The 18,169-nt window shown below is 52.4% G+C and overlaps 2 protein-coding genes and 4 non-coding genes across 12 annotated transcripts; all 6 read left to right on the top strand.

Annotated features, from left to right (window-relative positions):
• The first annotated feature begins 3,196 nt into the window (after positions 1-3,196).
• On the top strand, positions 3,197-13,118 carry FLT3LG (fms related receptor tyrosine kinase 3 ligand). 6 transcript variants are annotated; one of them, XM_007168300.2, is made up of 8 exons: positions 3,197-3,458; positions 3,794-3,860; positions 4,468-4,578; positions 5,027-5,080; positions 5,281-5,424; positions 5,956-6,046; positions 9,883-10,070; positions 12,874-13,118. In XM_007168300.2, the coding sequence occupies exons 2-8, from the start codon at positions 3,828-3,830 to the stop codon at positions 13,084-13,086; spliced, it is 834 nt and encodes a 277-aa protein (XP_007168362.2). In that variant the 5' UTR covers positions 3,197-3,458; positions 3,794-3,827; the 3' UTR covers positions 13,087-13,118. The 6 variants fall into 6 exon arrangements, with proteins under 6 accessions (XP_007168362.2, XP_007168360.2, XP_007168363.2 ...); XM_007168298.2 differs by having other exon boundaries at positions 5,902-6,046; positions 12,874-13,116; XM_007168301.2 differs by having other exon boundaries at positions 5,956-6,040; positions 12,874-13,116.
• A 948-nt stretch (positions 13,119-14,066) lies between these two features.
• On the top strand, positions 14,067-17,852 carry RPL13A (ribosomal protein L13a). 2 transcript variants are annotated; one of them, XM_007168302.3, is made up of 8 exons: positions 14,067-14,162; positions 15,751-15,823; positions 16,193-16,258; positions 16,468-16,569; positions 16,775-16,860; positions 17,040-17,099; positions 17,423-17,545; positions 17,737-17,852. In XM_007168302.3, the coding sequence occupies exons 1-8, from the start codon at positions 14,148-14,150 to the stop codon at positions 17,821-17,823; spliced, it is 612 nt and encodes a 203-aa protein (XP_007168364.1). In that variant the 5' UTR covers positions 14,067-14,147; the 3' UTR covers positions 17,824-17,852. The 2 variants fall into 2 exon arrangements, with proteins under 2 accessions (XP_007168364.1, XP_057389839.1); XM_057533856.1 differs by lacking the exon at positions 14,067-14,162 and adding an exon at positions 14,274-14,297.
• LOC114236114 (small nucleolar RNA Z195/SNORD33/SNORD32 family) lies at positions 15,867-15,950 on the top strand. Its single transcript, XR_003622139.1, has one exon. It is a non-coding gene; the product is annotated as a small nucleolar RNA Z195/SNORD33/SNORD32 family (small nucleolar RNA).
• Positions 16,607-16,691, top strand: LOC114236113 (small nucleolar RNA Z195/SNORD33/SNORD32 family). The gene has a single exon (XR_003622138.1). It is a non-coding gene; the product is annotated as a small nucleolar RNA Z195/SNORD33/SNORD32 family (small nucleolar RNA).
• On the top strand, positions 16,900-16,970 carry LOC114236115 (small nucleolar RNA SNORD34). Its single transcript, XR_003622140.2, has one exon. It is a non-coding gene; the product is annotated as a small nucleolar RNA SNORD34 (small nucleolar RNA).
• On the top strand, positions 17,175-17,261 carry LOC114236116 (small nucleolar RNA SNORD35). Its single transcript, XR_003622141.1, has one exon. It is a non-coding gene; the product is annotated as a small nucleolar RNA SNORD35 (small nucleolar RNA).
• Positions 17,853-18,169: the final 317 nt, after the last annotated feature.

The raw sequence follows: 18,169 nt of genomic DNA on the forward strand, positions 1-18,169 counted from the left end.
CCGCAAAGTTAGTGGCTTAAATAAAACAATGCAAACATATCATCTTACAACTCTGGAGGTCAGAAGTCTGAAATGGGTCTCACTGAGCTAAAATTAAGGTGTCAGCAGGGGTTGGGAATTTGTCCCAAGGGCACTAGGGAGCCATAGAGGATCTGTGAGCAGAGGAGAGGTAGGCTCAGCTCTGGCTGAAAGACACTGATGAAACCTAAGGTGACAGGTACAGTACTCTAGCAGTGGTAGAAGCTCAGGGCACTCTGGGGGCCTGAAGCAGACACCTTTCCCAACTTGAGTGTGTGTGTGTGTCTGTGTATGAGGTGAAGACGAGAGAGATGGCAGGAATCTTCCCAAGGCAGGTGCCACTTCACTGAGTTTTTTTTTTCCCCAGCCTTATTGGGGTATGATTGACAGTTAAAAATTGTATATATTTCAGTTTTACAATGTGGTTTCTTAAGTTGTGCAACATGATAATTTAACATACATATGCACTGTGAAATGATTACCACAATCAAGTTAATTAACACAGCCATCACCTCACATAATTACCTTTTTTATTTGTGGTGAGAATACTGAAGATCCACTCTCACGGGACTTCCCTGGTGGCGCAGTGGTTAAGACTCCGCCTGCCAATGTAGGGGACACGGGTTCCAGCCCTGGTCCGGGAAGATCCCACATGCCGCGGAGCAACTAAGCCCGCGCGTCACAACTACTGAGCCTGCGTGCCTAGAGCCCGTGCTCCGCAACAAGAGAAGCCACAGCAGTGAGAAGCCCGCGCACCGCAACGAAGAGTAACTCTCACTCGCCACGGCTAGAGAAAGCCCTCACGCAGCAACGAAGAGCCAACACAGCCAAAAATTAATCAATTAATTAATTAATTAAAAAATCCACTCTCAGCCACTTCCAAGTATACCATACAGTCTTGTTAAATGGAGTCACCATGCCGTGCATTAGATCCTCAGAACTTACTCATAACTAAAAGTTTGTCTTTTCTGACCAACAACTCTCTGTTTCCCTGACCTCCCAGCTGCTGGCAGCCAACATTTTACTCTCTGGGTCTATTAATTTGACTTTTTTAGATTCCCCATGTGACACCATACAGTATTAGTCTTTGACTAATTTCACTTAGCATAATGTCCTCCAGGTTAATGACAGGTTTTCCTTCTTTTTGTGGCCGAATAATATTCCATTGTGTGTATATACACACATCTTCTTTATCCATTAGCCAATGGACACTTTTTTTGTTCTTTTGTTTTTGGCTGTGCTGCGTGGCTTGCGGGTTCTTAGTTCCCAGACCAGGGATTGAACCCACGCCCTCGGCAGTGAAGGCAGGGAAAGCGTGGAGTCCTAACCACTGGACCACCAGGGAATTGCCTCTATTTGTTATTTTGTTAGGGATCTTCACACCTTTTTCCATAGTGGCTGTACCAGTTTACATTCCTCCTCACCCTCTCCAACGCTTATCTGTCTTTTTGATAATAGCCATCCTAACAGGTGTGTGAGGTGATACCTCACTGTGGTTCTGATTTGCATTTCCCTGGTGATTAGTGACTGCATTGGGTCTTGAAGGACAATGAAGATCTAATTAGGTTAGAAAAGTGGTGGGGGGAGAGCATCCCTGGCAGAGGAAACAGCCAGTGCGGCCTTTGCACATGCTGTTTCCAGAGGTGAGAAAAACAGCTTTGGGGGAACTAGTGGTTTCAGTGGTGGCCCCCAAAAGATAATGTCCTAACCCCGGAACCTATGAATGTGACCTTATTTGGAAAAAGTCTTTGCAGATGTAATTAAGTCAAGGATCTCGAGATATCCTGGGTTATCCAAGTATACCCTACATCTAAATACAAGTTCCCTTATAAGAGACAAAAGAGGAGAAGACAGAAGAGGAAAAAGCCATGTGAAGTTGGAGACGGAAATTGAACTCAATTTCTAGCCTCCCTCCCCTTCCCTCGAGGTTGGAGTTGAGAGGTCGGTAAGTTAGGCTTCTTCCTGTGCCTCCAAGCCCCAACCCTCTAATCACATGACTGGTTTTTCTGGTCCTGACCAGCCCCATCCTGAGTCCCTCATTAGTGAAAACTCAGGTGTGGTCAGGGAGCACCCCCATCCATGAATAACAAAGACAAGCCTATCATTTACCTGGAAGTTCCAAGGACTTAGAGGTTGTCTCCCAGGAAACAGCCGGACACCAGATGCATTCTCCGATATACCACAACAATGCCGAAGGGCCAGGATCCACTTGGTCATTCATTTAACAAATATTGATCGAGCACTTTCCGTGAGCCACGCACAGTTCTTGGTACTGGAGATCCAGCAGGGTAAGCGGATACTCACCGTGGTCCTCCCAGAGCTGACGTCCTCATAGGGACAACTGACAATAAAGAAAAGTAAACGGCAATGGTGTGTCAGAAGGTCATGAGTGACGAGGGAGAGAGCAAAGCAGGGATGAGTGGGAGTGCTGGGAGCGGGGTGCAACTTGAAAAAGGGCGGTTGGGGAAGGCTTTGCCTTGTGTATTTGAGCAAAGACCTGAATGAGATCAGGTTGAGCCATGTGGGTATCTGGGGGAAGGGCATTCCAGGCTGAGAGAACAGCCAGTGCAAAGGCCCTGGGCCAGGAGCGTGCCTGCCTTAGGCCAGCTTGGCTGGATTTGAGCGAGGAGGGAGGAGAGAGGAGACAGGGGACAGGGCCAGATCCTGCAGGTCTGTTTAGGCCACAGTGAGGACTTGGACTTTTGTGGCAGGTACGGGGGTGGGCGGTGGCGTTGGAGCAGAGGAGGGACGTGAGGGGACTTAGGTCTTCACAGGCTCCCTCTGGCTGCATATGGAGAACAGGCTGTGGCAGGTGAGGGCTGAGGCAGGGAAGCTGATGAGGTGAGTAGGGAACAGTGATATTCAGGCGTGTGATGGTGGCGGCAGTGGGGGTGATGAGAGGTGGTCGGATTCTGGATACATTTTGATGGTCAGCCAACAACTTTGCTGACGGACTGGACTGTCAGTGGACAGTGAGAGGCAAACAGAGTCACAAGTCCCCTCCATGCCTTTGGGCCTGAAGACCTGGAATGATGGAGCTGTCACTTACCTCGATGTGGAAGGTGACCGGGGTTGGGGGCTGGGGCTGAGACTTCAAGGCAAAGATGAAGGGCTCGGGGTGACTTCCTCCTGGCCCTGGGTGATTAGCTCTAGCTAGAGACAGATCCACGTTGGAACCGCAGCTCTCCATTCACTGTGTCCCCCCCCGCCCCCCCCCCCCCCCCCCCAGGGAACAACACAACCTCAGCCCGCTTGAGCGGGAGTCCCACTGAGGCGCCCTTTGGGGCGTCAGCTGCCACTGTCACCACCAGGTGGCGCCCCTTGCACCAGCCCGATCCCCACCCGCCCAGCTCACTATCTCCCCCCAATATTTCCTTTCACTTTCGATCTCCGGCTGTCACCCGGCGTGGCCCCTTCCACACCCAGCTGGGGCAAGCCTGGTGCGTGAGGAGAAATGGGCTCCTGGTCCCCGAAGGGCGGGGCCGGGATCCCCCTCTTGGGGCTGAGCGGAGAGGCGTGGGGGTCGGGTTCCTGGGTCCCTGGCCTGGGGAGGGTTGCGGGCACCGGACGTCGGGGTTCTTAGAAGGGGAGATGAGGAGTTTTCACCATAACCGTGCTTCACGCAGGAAGCTCTATAGAGTAGGAGGCGGAAACTTAGCCACATCAAAGGACCGAGGGAGGGGCGGAGGGGCGGGGAGGTGAAGGGGCGGGAGGGGCGGGCAAGGAAGGGGCTGGGGTGCGGGGGTCCAAGACTCGCTCTTCTGTCCCTTCCAAGATCCGGCCACAGGCATGAGGGGCCCCGGGCCGAAATGATAGTGCTGGCGCCAGCCTGGAGCCCAACTGTGCGTATCCCTGGGGGTTAAGGTGGGGGAAAGGAGGAGTGGTGTCCAGATGGGCAGAGCTGAGAGGGGAGATGGACAGAGTTGGGGGGAGATGGACGGGGTGGGGGAGATGGACAGAGTTGGGAGGAGATGGACAGAGTTGCGGGGAGATGGACAGGGGTGGGGGAGATGGACAGGGGTTGGGGGAGATGGGTAAGGGTCGGGGGAAGAAACAGGGAGGTGGGTACAAGTGGGAAAGATGGGACCCAGATCGAGGGAGAAACAGGAGAGATGAGCATGGAGGGGCAGAGGGATGGACAGAGATGAGAAAATCCTGGGCAGAAGTGAGCAGAAGTGGAGAGAGATGGGTCGAGGTAGGGAGATGGGGGGCGAAACAGATGGGGCAGAGGAGGGTGAAACCTGGTCAGCACCCGACCAGAGGCAGAAAGAGATACAGGAAAGATGTCAGAGGTGGGCACACAGGAGCCAAGAGGAGGAGGAGCCGAGAAGTGGAAGAGTTGGAAAGGAGAAAGAGGGAAGAGAGAAAAGGGGGCTGGAGGGGGCAGCCTCGACGAGGGAGGGGGGCGGGCGTGGAGCCAGTGGGGCCCTCACTCCGCGCCGCCCGCAGACCTCCCTGCTGCTCTTGCTGCTGCTGAGCCCCGGCCTCCGCGGGACCCCGGACTGCTCCTTCCCCCACAGCCCCATCTCCTCCACCTTCACCAGCACCATCGGCAAGCTGGTGAGCGTCCCTGCTCCAAATCCGAGGCCGAGGTTCTGTCTCTGGGTTTGAGTTCCCCCTGTCTAGGTCTCTGTGGCTCCCTGTCTCCCCACTCTGGGTCCCCGTCCCCCTCTCTCTGGGTCCCCGTCCCCCTCTCTCTGGGTCCCCGTCCCCTCCGGGTCTCTGTCCCCCTCTCTCTGGGTACCCGCCCCGCCCGGGTCTCTGTACCCCTCTCTCTGGGTCCCCATCTCCCCACCCTGGGTCCCCGCCCCCTTCTCCCTAGGTCCCTGTCCCCCTCTCTCTGGGTCCCCGCCCCCTCCGGGTCTCTGTACCCCTCTCTCTGGGTCCCCATCTCCCTACCCTGGGTCCCTGCCACCTTCTCTCTGGGTCCCTGTCCCCCCGCCCCCGGGTCCCCATAGCTCTCTTTCCTCCTGTCTGCAGCCAGGCCTGACCCTGTTTTCTCCCTCAGTCTGACTACCTGCTTCAAGATTACCCAGTCACTGTTGCCTCCAACCTGCAGGACGTGAGTCACAGATGGGAGGGGCCCGGGATGGAGGTGGGAAGGAGAGATTCAAGATTCACCACCCCTCAGGGAGCCAGGCTAGTGTGCTGACCCGGCCCCCTCCTCCCCCGGGACCCTGGAGTCCCGGCCCCCAGCCCCACCAGTTAAGCCCCCTGCCCCCTCCGCCCACGGGACCCAGAGCCTGGGTGGTCTCTCCCCAGGACGAGCTCTGTGGGGCTTTCTGGCGTCTGGTCCTGGCCCAGCGCTGGATGGGACGGCTCAAGACCGTGGCTGGGTCCCAGATGGGGAAACTGCTGGAGGCTGTCAACACCGAGATACACTTCGTCACCTCATGTGCCTTCCAGGTCAGCCCTGAACTTTGGGAACGAGTGAGGGGAGTGTGATGCTTTCCTAGGGATTGGAAGCAAAGGTCTGCTAGGCCTTACTGGAGATTTCCTTTGACCTGAGCAGCCTGAGGGAGGTGGAGCTGGAAGTCCAGCCCTGCTGGGGGCCCTCAGTGCTGGGAAGTGACAATTCTCTAAGTACTGGAGGATGGCCAGGGGTCTGAGCCCAATGCACCAATTCTAAGTTTGTTTCTCAGGCCCTGTTGAAGGATGTTGCTAAGGGGTTCTCACCCCTAGCAACCCGGAGAAGGAGGGGATCTAAACTCCCTCCTGATCCAGGTCTGACTGGACCGCATTGCTAGACATTGCTAAGGAGGCTTCCCCCTAGCAACCTGGGGGAGCAAGGCTCCAAACTCTCTGTGAGACCCAGGCCTTGCCCTTGACCTGAGGTGACGCTGGGGGTGATGCCGTGGTGACGTCTCCCTCCCCTGCCCCCAGCCCCTCCCCAGCTGTCTTCGCTTCGTCCAGGCCAACATCTCCCACCTCCTGCAGGACACTTCCCAGCAGCTGGTGGCCTTGAAGCCCTGGATCACCCGCCGGAATTTCTCCAGGTGCCTGGAGCTGCAGTGTCAGCCGGGTAAAGGTGCCCAGCGCCCCATAGCCCACCGCCCCACCCCCTCCTCTCCCACCTTCACTAGGCCCTCACCCCTTCCACTCAGGGCTCCCCAGACCCCACCGTGCTCCTTTGGGCTGTGTGACTTTGGGCCTGTCATCCCCCTCTGGGCCTCAGTTTACCCATCTCTGAGAAGGGAATAACCATCCCTGCCTGTTTCTCTGAGGTAGCTCTATACCATAGAAATAGAGTCACATGTTTGAGTGTAAATTTTGTTGTAGCTGTGTTTAAAAAAGTTAAAAAGAAAAAAGGTTAATTCATTTATTTTTCAGGATTCTTAATGTTTGTTATTTTTTAGCATGTTATTGGTGGATTTATTTTTTAAACTTTTTTATGTTGGGATAATTACAGATTCAAAGGAAAGGGGCATAGAATCTGTACAGGGAGGTCCTGCACACCCTTCACCCAGCCTCCCCAGTGGTACCTTTTGCTTGGTAACATTAATTATAGCACAATGTCAAAACCAAGAAATTGACATGGGTACAATCCACAGAGTTTATTCAGAGTTTACCAGTTATATATGCATGCATGCATGTGTGTGAGTATTAGTTTGTTACAGCTGCTGTAACAAAGTACCACCAACTAGTTTATTGAAGCAGCAGAAGTTTATCTTCTTACAGTTGGGAAATTGAGGTGTCAGTAGGACTAGCTTCTTCTGAGGGCTGTGAGGGAAGGATCTGTTTCAGGTCTCTCTCCTTGGCTTATAGATGGCCATTTTCATGTTCACATGGCACTCTCCCCCTATGCATATCTCTGTGTCTAGATTTCCCCTTCTTATAAGGATACCAGTCATATTGGATTAGGGCCCACCATTAACAACCTCATTTTAACTTGATCACCTCTTTGCAGACCTGATCTCCAAATAAGGGCACATTCTGAGGTACTGTGGGCTAGGATTTCATCATATGAATTTTGAGGGACACATTCAACCCCTAAAAGAGAGAGTGTGTGTGTGTGTATGTATGTGTGTCTATGTAATTTTATCACACATGTAGCTTTGTGTAACCACATGTGAGTTTGTGCAACTAGATCTCATCCTAAAACTCCCATCCTAACCCCTGTCAACCAGTAATCTGTTCTCTATAATGATGTTATTGAATTTATTATTATTATTATTTTTTTTTTTTTTGGCTGTGCTGCATGGCTTGCGGGATCTTTGTTCCCCAGCCAGGGATCAAACCCGTGCCACCTGCAGTGGAAGTGTGTAGTCCTAACCACTGGACCGCCTGGGAATTCCGTGATGTTATTGAATTTATTTATTTATTTAGTGGAGTCTTAACCACTGGACCACCAGGGAAGTCCCTTGAATTTAATTCTCATAATTTTATAATTTTTAAAATAATATTAAATCACAAATTTTGGGGGGGGGGGCCACGCCCCGCAACTTGTGAGATTTTAGTTCCCTGATCAGGGATCGAACCAGGGCCCTCGGCAGTGAGAGCTCACCGTCCTAACCGCTGGACCACCAGGGAAGTCCCTAAACCACACATTTTACCAACTCAATATTTTTTATTTAACCCAATATATTTTAACCCAAGATAATATCATTTCAACACATAATCAATATTTTTAAAAATTACTTAATGAGGTATTTCACATCCTTTTTTCCCTACTAAGTCTTTAAGACTTGGTGTGTATTTTACACGGACAGCACATCTCAGTTCAGATTGGCCGCAGGTCACATATTTAGTCGCCACATGAGGCGAGTGGCCGCCATATTGGATGGACCAGCCCTAAAGTTTCAAAGTGGGGAATTCCCTAGAGGTCCCGTGGTTAGGACTCTGAGCTTTTGCCGCCAAGGGCACAGGTTCAGTCCCTGGTCAGGGAACTAAGATCCTGCAAGACACGTGGTGCGGCCAAAAAAAAAAAAAGTTTCAAAGTGAAATAACTTTATTGGAATATGACGAGAGACCACGCCCTGTGAAAACTTAACTTGTTCAGTTTATTAAGTTTTCCTTTATGGCCAAGTATATAATCAGTTTTGTAACTGAACAAGGACTTAGGAAAATAATAGATTTTTTTTTTTTTTGGTATGATCAGGATTGAATCAGTGTGTATATATTCTATCAACCTTATCTTGGTATTATTCAGAGACTTTCTGACTTTGTTATATTTTTCTACAAGATCTGTCAAGTTCTGAGAGGGATGGTTAAAAACCTTCCGCTCTAGGAACTTGCCTGGCAGTCCAGTGGTTAGGACTCCATGCTTCCACTGCAGGGGGCATGGGTTCCATCCCTGGTCAGATCCCACAAGCCGTGGGGGGACATAAGAAAACCTCCCACTCTAATTATATTCTTCTCAATTTCTTCCTGCATTTCCAATCGTTTAGTCATTTATAGATATATAAATTATTTGTTTGTTTGTGTATTTATTTTTGGCTGCATGGGGTCTTCGTTGCTGGCGCGGGCTTTCTCTAGTTGTGGCGAGCGGGGGCTACTCTTCATTGTGGTGCGCGGGCTTCTCATTGCGGTGGCTTCTCCTGTTGCGGAGCACAGGCTCTAGGTGCGTGGGTTTCAGTAGCCGTGCTGCGCGGGCTCAGTAGTTGTGGCTCTCGGGCTCTAGAGCGCAGGCTCAGTAGTTGTGGTGCATGGGCTTAGTTGCTCCGTGGCATGTGGGATCTTCCCGGACCAGGGATCGAACCCGTGTCCCCTGCATTGGCAGGCGGATTCTTAACCACTGCGCCACCAGAGAAGTCCTAGTCATTTATATTTAACGTTGTCATTTGTATTTACATGTATCACTAATCATTCATTCAACCAACTTTTATTAACCATCTCCCTGGTGCCTGGCATTGGAGACACAGCACAAAACAAGATCAAGTCCATGTCCATGGGAGGCTGACCTGCTAATAAAGGAGACAGAGGATAAACATGTAAACATATAATTAATCAGGAAAATATCTGAGTGTAACGAGCCCCATGCAGGCAAATTAAAACAGGGTGATGGAATCATGGGCTGAGGTGGTTGACTGGAAAGTCACTGAAAGTTGACAAGGGAACAGCCAGTGCAAAGGCCCTGAGGCAGAAACCTGCCTACCCGTTTAAGGAATCATGAGGAGGCCCCAGTGGCTGAGGCCAAGTAAGCAAAGGGGAGAAGGTGGGGGGTGAGGGTTCAGAAGGAACAAAGGGGGCCAGATCAAGTGGGGCCTTGTGAGCCATCATAGCTTCACACATTGTATCTTTCATTGTTCTATTATCTGTCCATTCATCCACTCAGATATTTACTTTATGTAAATTAAACTATTATTTCGTGAGCACTAAGTAGTAGGTTCTGGCAATAAGGCTCCTGTCACCCTCATGTAGCTCATAGACTATTGGGGGAAGAAGACAAGTAAGCAAATCGATACATAAGCACTAGACACACATTTGTCCCTTTATAAAATAAAATGTAGGGAATTCCCTGGAGGTCCACTGGTTAGGACTTCCACACTTCCACTGGCAGGGGCCTGGGTTCGAGCCCTGGTCGGGGAACTAAGATCCCACATGCCGTGCGGGCAAAAAGAAAAAAAAAGAAAAATGATATATTTGAAATAAAGAGTTATTAGTGGCTTTAAAAAATAAATAAAATTCAGCCTTACTACGTGCTAGACACTGTTCTAAGCACTTTCGGTATATTCACGCGTTTAATCTTTGTGACAACCTTATGAAGTTGACACAATAATTATCCCCATTTTATGGATGAGGTGACTGAGGCCCAGAGAAGTGAGCAGCCCACCCGAGGTCACACAGCAGGACCAGGCAGGCCTTTTTTTCCCTTCCCTGGCCTGGCCCTTCTTCTCAGTCACCCAGCCTCCTCTCTCCTGGCAGACTCCTCCACCCTGCTGCCCCCAAGGAGTCCCGGGGCCTTGGGGGCCACATCCCTGCCGGCCCCGCAGGCCCCTCTTCTGCTCCTCTTGCTGCTGCTGCTGCTGCCCGTGGCCCTCCTGCTGCTGGCCGCTGCCTGGTGCCTGCACTGGCGAAGGAAGAGACAGAGGATGCCTTACCCTGGGGAGCGGGTGAGCCAGTGGGGTGGGCAGAGGGCATGGCCGGAGTCAGCTGATCCTTTGGGGGCCATAGGTGCCCTGCCTGGAGCACTGACTCCTCATCAAGCTGAGGACCCTGGACTTGGTGTTGGTGTGGGTGGCCTGTGTGGAGGGGGGCCTTGAGCAGGGAAGGTGTGTGTCAGTCCGGATGCAAGAAGACCCTTCTGGGGCCATAGAGGGGGACAGACTGGAACAGACAGCAGACTGGAGGCCAAAGTGGAGGCTGCTGGGCGAGGGTCCAGGGAGAGAGGACCAGGCCTGAGCCAGGGCCAGACCACGGGGACGGAGAGGAGGGGACGGGCAGAGTCAGGGGTCAGGGATCATCGGGAGGGATGGGGCTGGAGACTGACAGGCTTGGTGGGGGGTGGGAGGAAGGAGGAAGGGGAGGTGGCGCAAGCAGAGGACGCTGGGTCTGGCCCAGTGGGGAACCTGGGGGGAGGAGGGAGATTTGGGAAAGACAGTGAGCTCAGTGGGGACCTGCGGACATGAGGACACCACCCACCCCAACCTCCGGGGAGGTATTTGGATACAGGAGTCTGCAAGCCAGGAGAGAGCGGCCTCCTGGAGCAGGCAGAGGGGACCGCCTCTGCAAAGCCCTCCTGGTGTGAAAAAGGTCAGGGTGTTCTAGCAACTTCGCCCAGCCTGGGGTGGGTGGGTGGGGGATTTAAAGTGGCACAGCAACATCTAGGCCTCAAAGTCGAGGTAAGGGAGCTGGGACTTCTCACCTAGGGCAGCAGGAAGAGGAAGCCCCAGAGGCAAACTTGGGAACCAGTCTGGGGGCAGAAGGTGGGTGGTGCCCCGAGGGAGGAAGGAGTGGAGGGCCCAGGTTCCCAATGTGCTCAGAGGGATCTAACAAGAAACATCTGGCATCAATGGCTCACACGTAGAGTGCCTCAGTGTCTCAGGTCTTGTGCTGGAGCTTTCTACAAATTAACTCACTTAATTGAGAAGCTGGTGCCATTCTTATCCCCATTTCACAGAGGCGGAAACCAAGGCCCAGAGAGGTAAATCATTTGCCAAAAGTCACACAGCTCGTGAGTGACAGAGCCAAGATTTGACTCCGGGCCTTCTGATTCCAGCTTCTGTGCCTTTCACTCTTCTGCCTCAGTTTCCTTATCTGTACAAAAGACTCTAATAATAATCCTTCTACCATAGAATTGTTGAGAGGTTAAGGGAAGTGACCACGAAAAACCCTTTGAGCAATGCTGTCCAAGGAAATAGAATATAAGCCACACATGTGATTTTAAATTTTCTAGTAGCTGAATCTTTTTTTAAAGTAAAAATAAGCAGGTTAGTATAAAGAATATATTTTAGGGAATCCCCTGGTGGTCCAGTGGTTAGGACTCTGTGCTTCCACTGCAGGGGTCACGGGTTTGATTCTTGGTCGGGGAACTAAGATCCTGTAAGCCCAGTGGCGTGGCCAAAAAAAAGAATGTATTTTATTTCACCCTGTGTATCCAAAATGTTGTCATCTCAACATGTAATCAATACTTTAAAAAATTATCAATGAGATATTTTTACATTCTTTTTTTCATACCAAGTCTTCAGAATGTAGTGTGTATGCTACACTCACAGCACATCGCAATGCATATGCGAAATTTTTATCAGAAATATTTGATCATTATTTAGATTCCATGAAATTTACAGCTGCATAAGTAGATTCGTATACTCAAGTTCTTTGAAACCTACAGAAGTTTTCCAGTAACTGGATCACGGAACAATTTCTAAATTAAATGATCTTTCATGTCAGCATTTGTTTTGGGGAGTACTTTTTTTTTTTTTTTTTTTGGCTGCATTGGGTCTTCGTTGCTATGCACGGGCTTTCTCTAGTTGTGGTGAGCGGGGGCTACTCTTTGTTGTGGTGCGAGGACTTCTCATTGCAGAGCACAGGCTCTAGAGCGCAGGCTCAGTACTTGTGGTGCACGAGCTTAATAGCTCTGCGGCATATGGGATCTTCCCGGATCAGGGCTCGAATCCGTGTCCCCTGCATTGGTAGGCGGACTTCTTTTTTTTTTTTTTTTTTTTTTTTTATAGCTACTTTATTTATTTATTTCTTTTATTTTTGGCTGTATTGGGTCTTCGGTTCTTGCGAGGGCTTTCTCTAGTTACGGCAAGTGGGGGCCACTCTTCATCGCGGTGCAGGGACCGCTCTTCATCGCGGTGCGTGGGCCTCTCACTATCGCGGCCCCTCCCGTTGCGGGGCACAGGCTCCAGACGCGCAGGCTCAGTAGTTGTGGCTCACGGGCCCAGCTGCTCCGTGGCATGTGGGATCTTCCCAGACCAGGGCTAGAACCCGTGTCCCCTGCATTAGCAGGCAGACTCCCAACCACTGCGCCACCAGGGAAGCCCGGTAGGCGGACTTCTAACCACTGCGCCACCAGGGAAGTCCCCGAGATACAATTTTCAATTGAGAAGTTTTCCTCCTACCCTTGTCCCTGTTCACACCCTGTTTTCCCACTCTCCCAATAACCACACCATTTAAGTTTAAATTAGGTAAAATGAAAAACTCAGTTTCTCAGTTTTGCTGGCCACATTTACAGTGCCCAGTACTCACATGTGGCTGGTATCACAGCTGTCCTGGAGAGCGCAGATCTCTCATGGTTGCAGAGAGTTACTTCTCTTGGCCAGCGATGCCCAAACACATAGTGAGCATTCAGGGTGAATGGAGTTGGTTTTGGCATTGAGACTATGCCAAGCCCTGAGCTTGGTGCTTTCCTCTCCTCTGTCCACGGAGCCTCAAACAGCCCAGTGAGTCATCTATCATCCCATTTTACAGAGGAGGACACTGAGGCCCAGAGAGAGGAGTCACCTGCCCGAGGACACAGAGTCGGAACTTGGAGGAAGTCAGCTAGAAACTGGTCCTTTCCTTGGCCACATTGCTCCTGTCACTGTCTGCCCAGGATGGAGGCAACGCCAGCACCAAGCAGCGGCCCCGGCCTCACCCTCCCCCCTCTGTACAAAGCCCTTGTCCCCAGGAAATTGTATATAAATCATCCTTTTCTACCAGCTCTGGCCAGGCCTGTCTGTGGACGGGACAGGGTGAGTGGATGGGGCAGTTTGGGTTTGGGTCTTGGTTTTTCACTTAATGCAGTGTTTCATTCAATACCTATTTTCTGAGGCCTCCTGGGCCCCAGGGCCAGTTCAGGGCAAGGCTGGGACCCAGACGTGAGTGAGAACCAGCCCCACCCTCTCAGGGTTCCTGGTCCATGGGTGAGAAGACAGGGGCCCCAGAGAGCCCCAGTACAGGATGACACACGCTCTAATGGAGGTAGCATAGGTACTGTGGGAGCCCCGAGGATGTACCTGAGCCAGCCTGAGATAACAGGGAGGCTCTCTAGAGAGAAGGACTCAAGCTAGATTTTAGAAGGTGGGGGTGGAGGGGAGGGCATCCCAGTCAAGGGGCACCGCCAAAGCAAAGGCTTTGTCCAGAAAGTGAGAAGCTCCTTTGGGGAACACTCAGGCATCTAGAAGTCATTCCTTCATACGTTAGATCTCATAGGGAAGACGATCTCCACCTTTTTGACAGGTGAGGACACTGAGGCCCATACACGGCCAGGGATTTAGCCAGATCACAAGGAAGCCGGACAGGCACCGAAAACCAGATCTCTAAGCCTAGACTGAGCGCTAAAGGGCAAGACTCGTTGCCCGCTGTGGGCCTACACGTGATATCGCTTTAGGGGGTAAGAGCGCTTCTCCTCCTGCCTTCTCGCCCGCGCCCCACCGCAAACACGGCGAGCAACTCGCGCGAGGATTACCAGCCCCTCCTAAATACGGCAACAGAGGCTGAACAGCCCCGCCCCCGCAGAGCCCCCTCCTACCCCACGTGATCTCGCCCGGCACAGCCATGGCCGCCTAGGTTCGATAGAAACGATACTGATTGGACAGTCAAAAGATGACCCGCCTTCCAGTGGGCCTTTCTGCGCACGCGCAAGGCACTCTGGCCAATGAAAAGACGGAAAGCGCCCGTGTTGCGTCACTTCCTCCGCCCCTGTTTCAAGGGATAAGAAACCCTGCGGTTAAGGTTCCTTCTTTCCCAGGCGGCTGCCGAAGATGGCGGAGGGACAGGTACAGGCTCTGCGCGGGCCGGAGCGGTGTGGGGCCGGGTGGGGTCGAGACCGGACCGGGGTTGGACCTCTTTCCTCTCGTAAGTGTACTGTGGAACTTAAGATCGACAACTGAGCAAAACAGAAAGCTTTCGGGGTAAGAGGAACCCAAAACGGAAATATAAAACGGTTTTTACGTTCTGGGCTGGCTAGAATGCGGCATCATTTTTCGCCCAGGGGGTAGTGATCGGGGCTTCCAGCACAAGGAAAGTTATTTTAAAACTAGGCCTGATTTACCTTGATTTTGGCCGGGCCTTGGCCGAATTGGGCCAGTGTGTCCTCAGCGGTGGGGAGGCACGCAGAAGGCAGCTGCGCGGCCAGGGGACGAAGAGAAGCCGAGGATTGGCCAAAATGGAGGGTATTTCCGCCCTGCCCAAGGCGCGGGTTGTTTCGGCCTCGTGGGAGTGCGCATCAGGGTTCCCCTGCAGCTGTGGGTATTTTAGCGCGAAATTTTTGCAGTGGGTCGAGAGAGCTCCTGCCTGCAGGGCATGCAGGCACGAATTGTTGTTTTCCTTTTTCTGGGGGGTCGAGGAAGTCTAAAGGTCTGCTGGTGCTGGAAACAGGATTGTGATGAAATGTTCACAGCCCTGGGATATTGTTTGTCCTTAACGACCTGGAGGCCCTCAAGGAGGGCAACAGAAACTTAATTCTGACTTTGCCCAGTCTTCTTGTGTAACCTATTCGATATAAAGGAAAGGATGCCTCTGGAAGGGGTGTGCCTGTGATGGGTCGGTGGTTCAGGAAGGAAAACCACGTTTGGGGCCAGGCAAGTGGTAGAGTTCTCCGAACCTGTGTCCCTGCATTTACGGCGCTTGGTACCGTTTGCCTTGTATTTTGTGTAATTCAGTTAATTTATCATAGTGTTCCTGAAACAGATACTGGAGATTTGAAGGGTTTTGACCAAAGTTATGTTGTCAGGAAGTCTGGTTTTAGATTTTGTGGCCTTTTGCACCGGCTTCCAACAATCATAACATGTATAGCAAGCCCTTGGTAAAGACTTGGGACTTCTACACTTGACAAGAAGTTGAGGATTGGCGTTTGAGCAGTTCGCCGGAGGATGCAAATCTAGTCAATACCAGAGCCAGCCAGGGCTTTAGACTACCCTTCGTAGCTTCATCCGCTCTGAACCTTCATGCTAGAAAAGTATCTGAGACCAGGACAGAATCAGATTCTGTCGAGATTCTGCAGCTTGTATCCAGATCACAGGTTTTTCTGCCTGGAGGATCAGTATTGCCAGTCTGGATTCAGATTGTAGCTCATTTGCTGACTGTCAAGCATAATCTGGGCATAAAGATTCTTGCCCTTCAGGCAGCTGAGATGTGAGGGGAGTCCTTTGGTATCTTATTCCACTTACTGAAATTCTGAGTCAGTCACTTGCTCTCTTGGCTTTGTCTGTAAAGTGAGCCTTAGGTCCTAGTTTCTGGGTCTCGTACTTGGTTAACAGGTACCCTGGAAGGTAGGTGAAATGAACAAGTAGGGAGGAATGATTGTTTGAGGTGGGGAGTCAAAGCTGTGGGTGCCTCTGAGCCCTCTCAACCTATTTCCAACAGGTCCTGGTTCTCGATGGCCGAGGCCATCTCCTGGGCCGCCTGGCAGCCATCGTGGCTAAGCAGGTGCTTCTGGGTAAGTCTGCCCCCTGCGCATAGCTCCCCCAGACACGAGCCTCAAGGTCAGTGATGAGCAAAAATCACCATCTTTCGTTTGAGTCTAACGACCATGAGATCAACCCCATGCACCGCTCTGAGACCTGCCAGCCTCCTCCCCTCCCAGGTTGGGGGCTCTGGGCTCTGTCAGACTAACAAATTGAACTTAAGCATGAGCCCAGCTTCGCCGATTGCTGCTCTGTGACACGGGGCAGGAGACTCCATGCCTTCCTTGTGCATTGTGGGCAGTTTGAGACGGAAGGAGCCTCCTTTCTGGGTCCTTAGCAGTAACTGGGCCTGCTTCCTAACTTTTGACCTCCTTGATTGTCTCATTTTCCATTCCCTCTAGGTCGAAAAGTGGTGGTTGTGCGCTGTGAGGGTATCAACATTTCTGGCAATTTCTATAGAAACAAGTGTGAGTGAGGACCTGGGAGGAGGGCTGGAGAGGGTGGACCTCTTTAGGGCTCACGCTTTCACGGGCTCCTAAGCAGTCCCACCAGTGGTGGGAGGTGTTAGTCTGAGTTCCTGAACACGCCCTCGGAAGTAAGGTTGTGTGCTGCGTTGGAAGGAGTTACCATCTGCCTGAGGACTCTTGAGGCCTCACACACTCTCCCCTCTTCCCAGTGAAGTACCTGGCATTCCTCCGCAAGCGGATGAACACCAACCCCTCCCGTGGCCCCTACCACTTCCGAGCCCCCAGCCGCATCTTCTGGAGGACAGTGCGAGGTGAGCTGGGCCTGAGGACCACGGGCTGATGGGGCGGGTGGCCGGTGATGAAGACTCTTCCCACTCGTGTTCGAGTTTCCCAACCATGAGATGACTCCACATGCACTACCATCTGAGGCCGCCTGCCTGCCCACCTGCCCGCCCAGGTGGGGCAGCGGGGTCCTCACATGCCCCACTGAGCAGGCCTGTTGTCCTCTGCCCACAGGCATGCTGCCCCACAAGACCAAGCGAGGCCAGGCCGCTCTGGACCGCCTCAAGGTGTTTGATGGGATCCCGCCACCCTATGACAAGGTGAGCAAGACCCATCTCCCTCAGCGGCATCTTTGTGTCTGGCGTCCGTGATGTTCTGCAGTTACCTACATTGTTTGACCCTCGTGAAAACAGCACTGGCTGAGACGCCTGCCCCAGCCAGCCTTCTTCCCTGTCTGTCCCTCACTCCAGGTCTCTAAGTCCCTCTCCTTCTCTAACAGAAAAAGCGGATGGTGGTTCCTGCCGCCCTCAAGGTTGTGCGTCTGAAGCCTACACGGAAGGTGAGTTCCGGGGTCTGCTGAGCGATGCCTTGGGGTCCCAGGCTTCCTGGGGGGTGCACCTAGGGCCCTAAGACTGGCAGATGATGGCTTTTTCTCACGATGGTCTGCGGATGCCACTGTGGGCAGTGCCGATAATGCCAATGGCTCAGCTGATGCCAGGAGGAGCAGAGAGCCCTGCCAGGGGTGGCTGTGTCCCTTGAGTGCAGGCTTGCTGCAAAGTTGTATGGCTGGACTGGGACCCTCTAGGACAGGATGTCAGCGCCCCTCTCCTAGTCACCCTGGCCTCGTTTTCTTACAGCTTCGTTTCTCCCTCTCCCCCGCAGTTTGCCTACCTAGGGCGCCTGGCTCATGAGGTTGGCTGGAAGTACCAGGCAGTAACGGCTACCCTGGAGGAGAAGAGAAAGGAGAAGGCCAAGATCCACTACCGGAAAAAGAAGCAGCTCATGGTGAGGGCGGGGCTGAGGCTGGAGGGGCACCACGCTTTCTGGGGCAGGGTCTGGGAGCTGATTACTCTTGACTTGGGTCTTTGTTATGCCCTCGGAAGGCTCTGCCTAAGGCCCGGTGTGGGTGGCCCCCTGGGATAAGGGCAGTCCTAGGGAGCAGCCACTAACCACCACCTGTCACCTTGACCCCACAGAGGCTACGGAAGCAGGCCGAAAAGAACATAGAGAAGAAAATCGACCGATTCACAGAGGTCCTCAAGACCCATGGATTCTTAGTCTGAGCCCAATAAAATTGACCGTTTCTTCTTCATGCTTGGCCTGGCCTGCCCTTCCTCCATCGCCACCCTAGGATGTGGGGGACCCCCAGGGGCTGCCGTCCAGGTGCCACAGGCAGCCTGGGGCTTAGAAGACTGGGTATAGCAAAGGGGCCTTAGCCACTGCTGTTTAAGAAAGGCCTTTTTAAAAGCGTAGACAGTTGTAAGGGCTGTGCAGGCAGAATTTGCCTGTGACCTATTCATTCATGAGAGTTTTAGGACATGGACAGTTCGAACAACCCGTGCTGTTGCAATACTGGCAAAAGTGAGCTGGAAGACCTAAGTGGAAGGGCCACTCACGTCGCCTACAGGG

This window comes from Balaenoptera acutorostrata, chromosome 19, assembly GCF_949987535.1.
Source record: "Balaenoptera acutorostrata chromosome 19, mBalAcu1.1, whole genome shotgun sequence".
NCBI lineage: Eukaryota > Metazoa > Chordata > Mammalia > Artiodactyla > Balaenopteridae > Balaenoptera > Balaenoptera acutorostrata.

Bases quoted from the DNA above. Each gene is read 5' to 3' on its own strand.
- RPL13A (XM_007168302.3), top strand. The intron at 16,570-16,774 runs GTGAGCTGGGCC...CTCTGCCCACAG, and splicing joins CTTCTGGAGGACAGTGCGAG to GCATGCTGCCCCACAAGACC. The intron at 17,546-17,736 runs GTGAGGGCGGGG...TTGACCCCACAG, and splicing joins GGAAAAAGAAGCAGCTCATG to AGGCTACGGAAGCAGGCCGA.
- FLT3LG (XM_007168298.2), top strand. From the start codon at position 3,828: ATGATAGTGCTGGCGCCAGCCTGGAGCCCAACT. The intron at 5,081-5,280 runs GTGAGTCACAGA...GTCTCTCCCCAG, and splicing joins TTGCCTCCAACCTGCAGGAC to GACGAGCTCTGTGGGGCTTT. The intron at 5,425-5,901 runs GTCAGCCCTGAA...CCCTGCCCCCAG, and splicing joins TCACCTCATGTGCCTTCCAG to CCCCTCCCCAGCTGTCTTCG.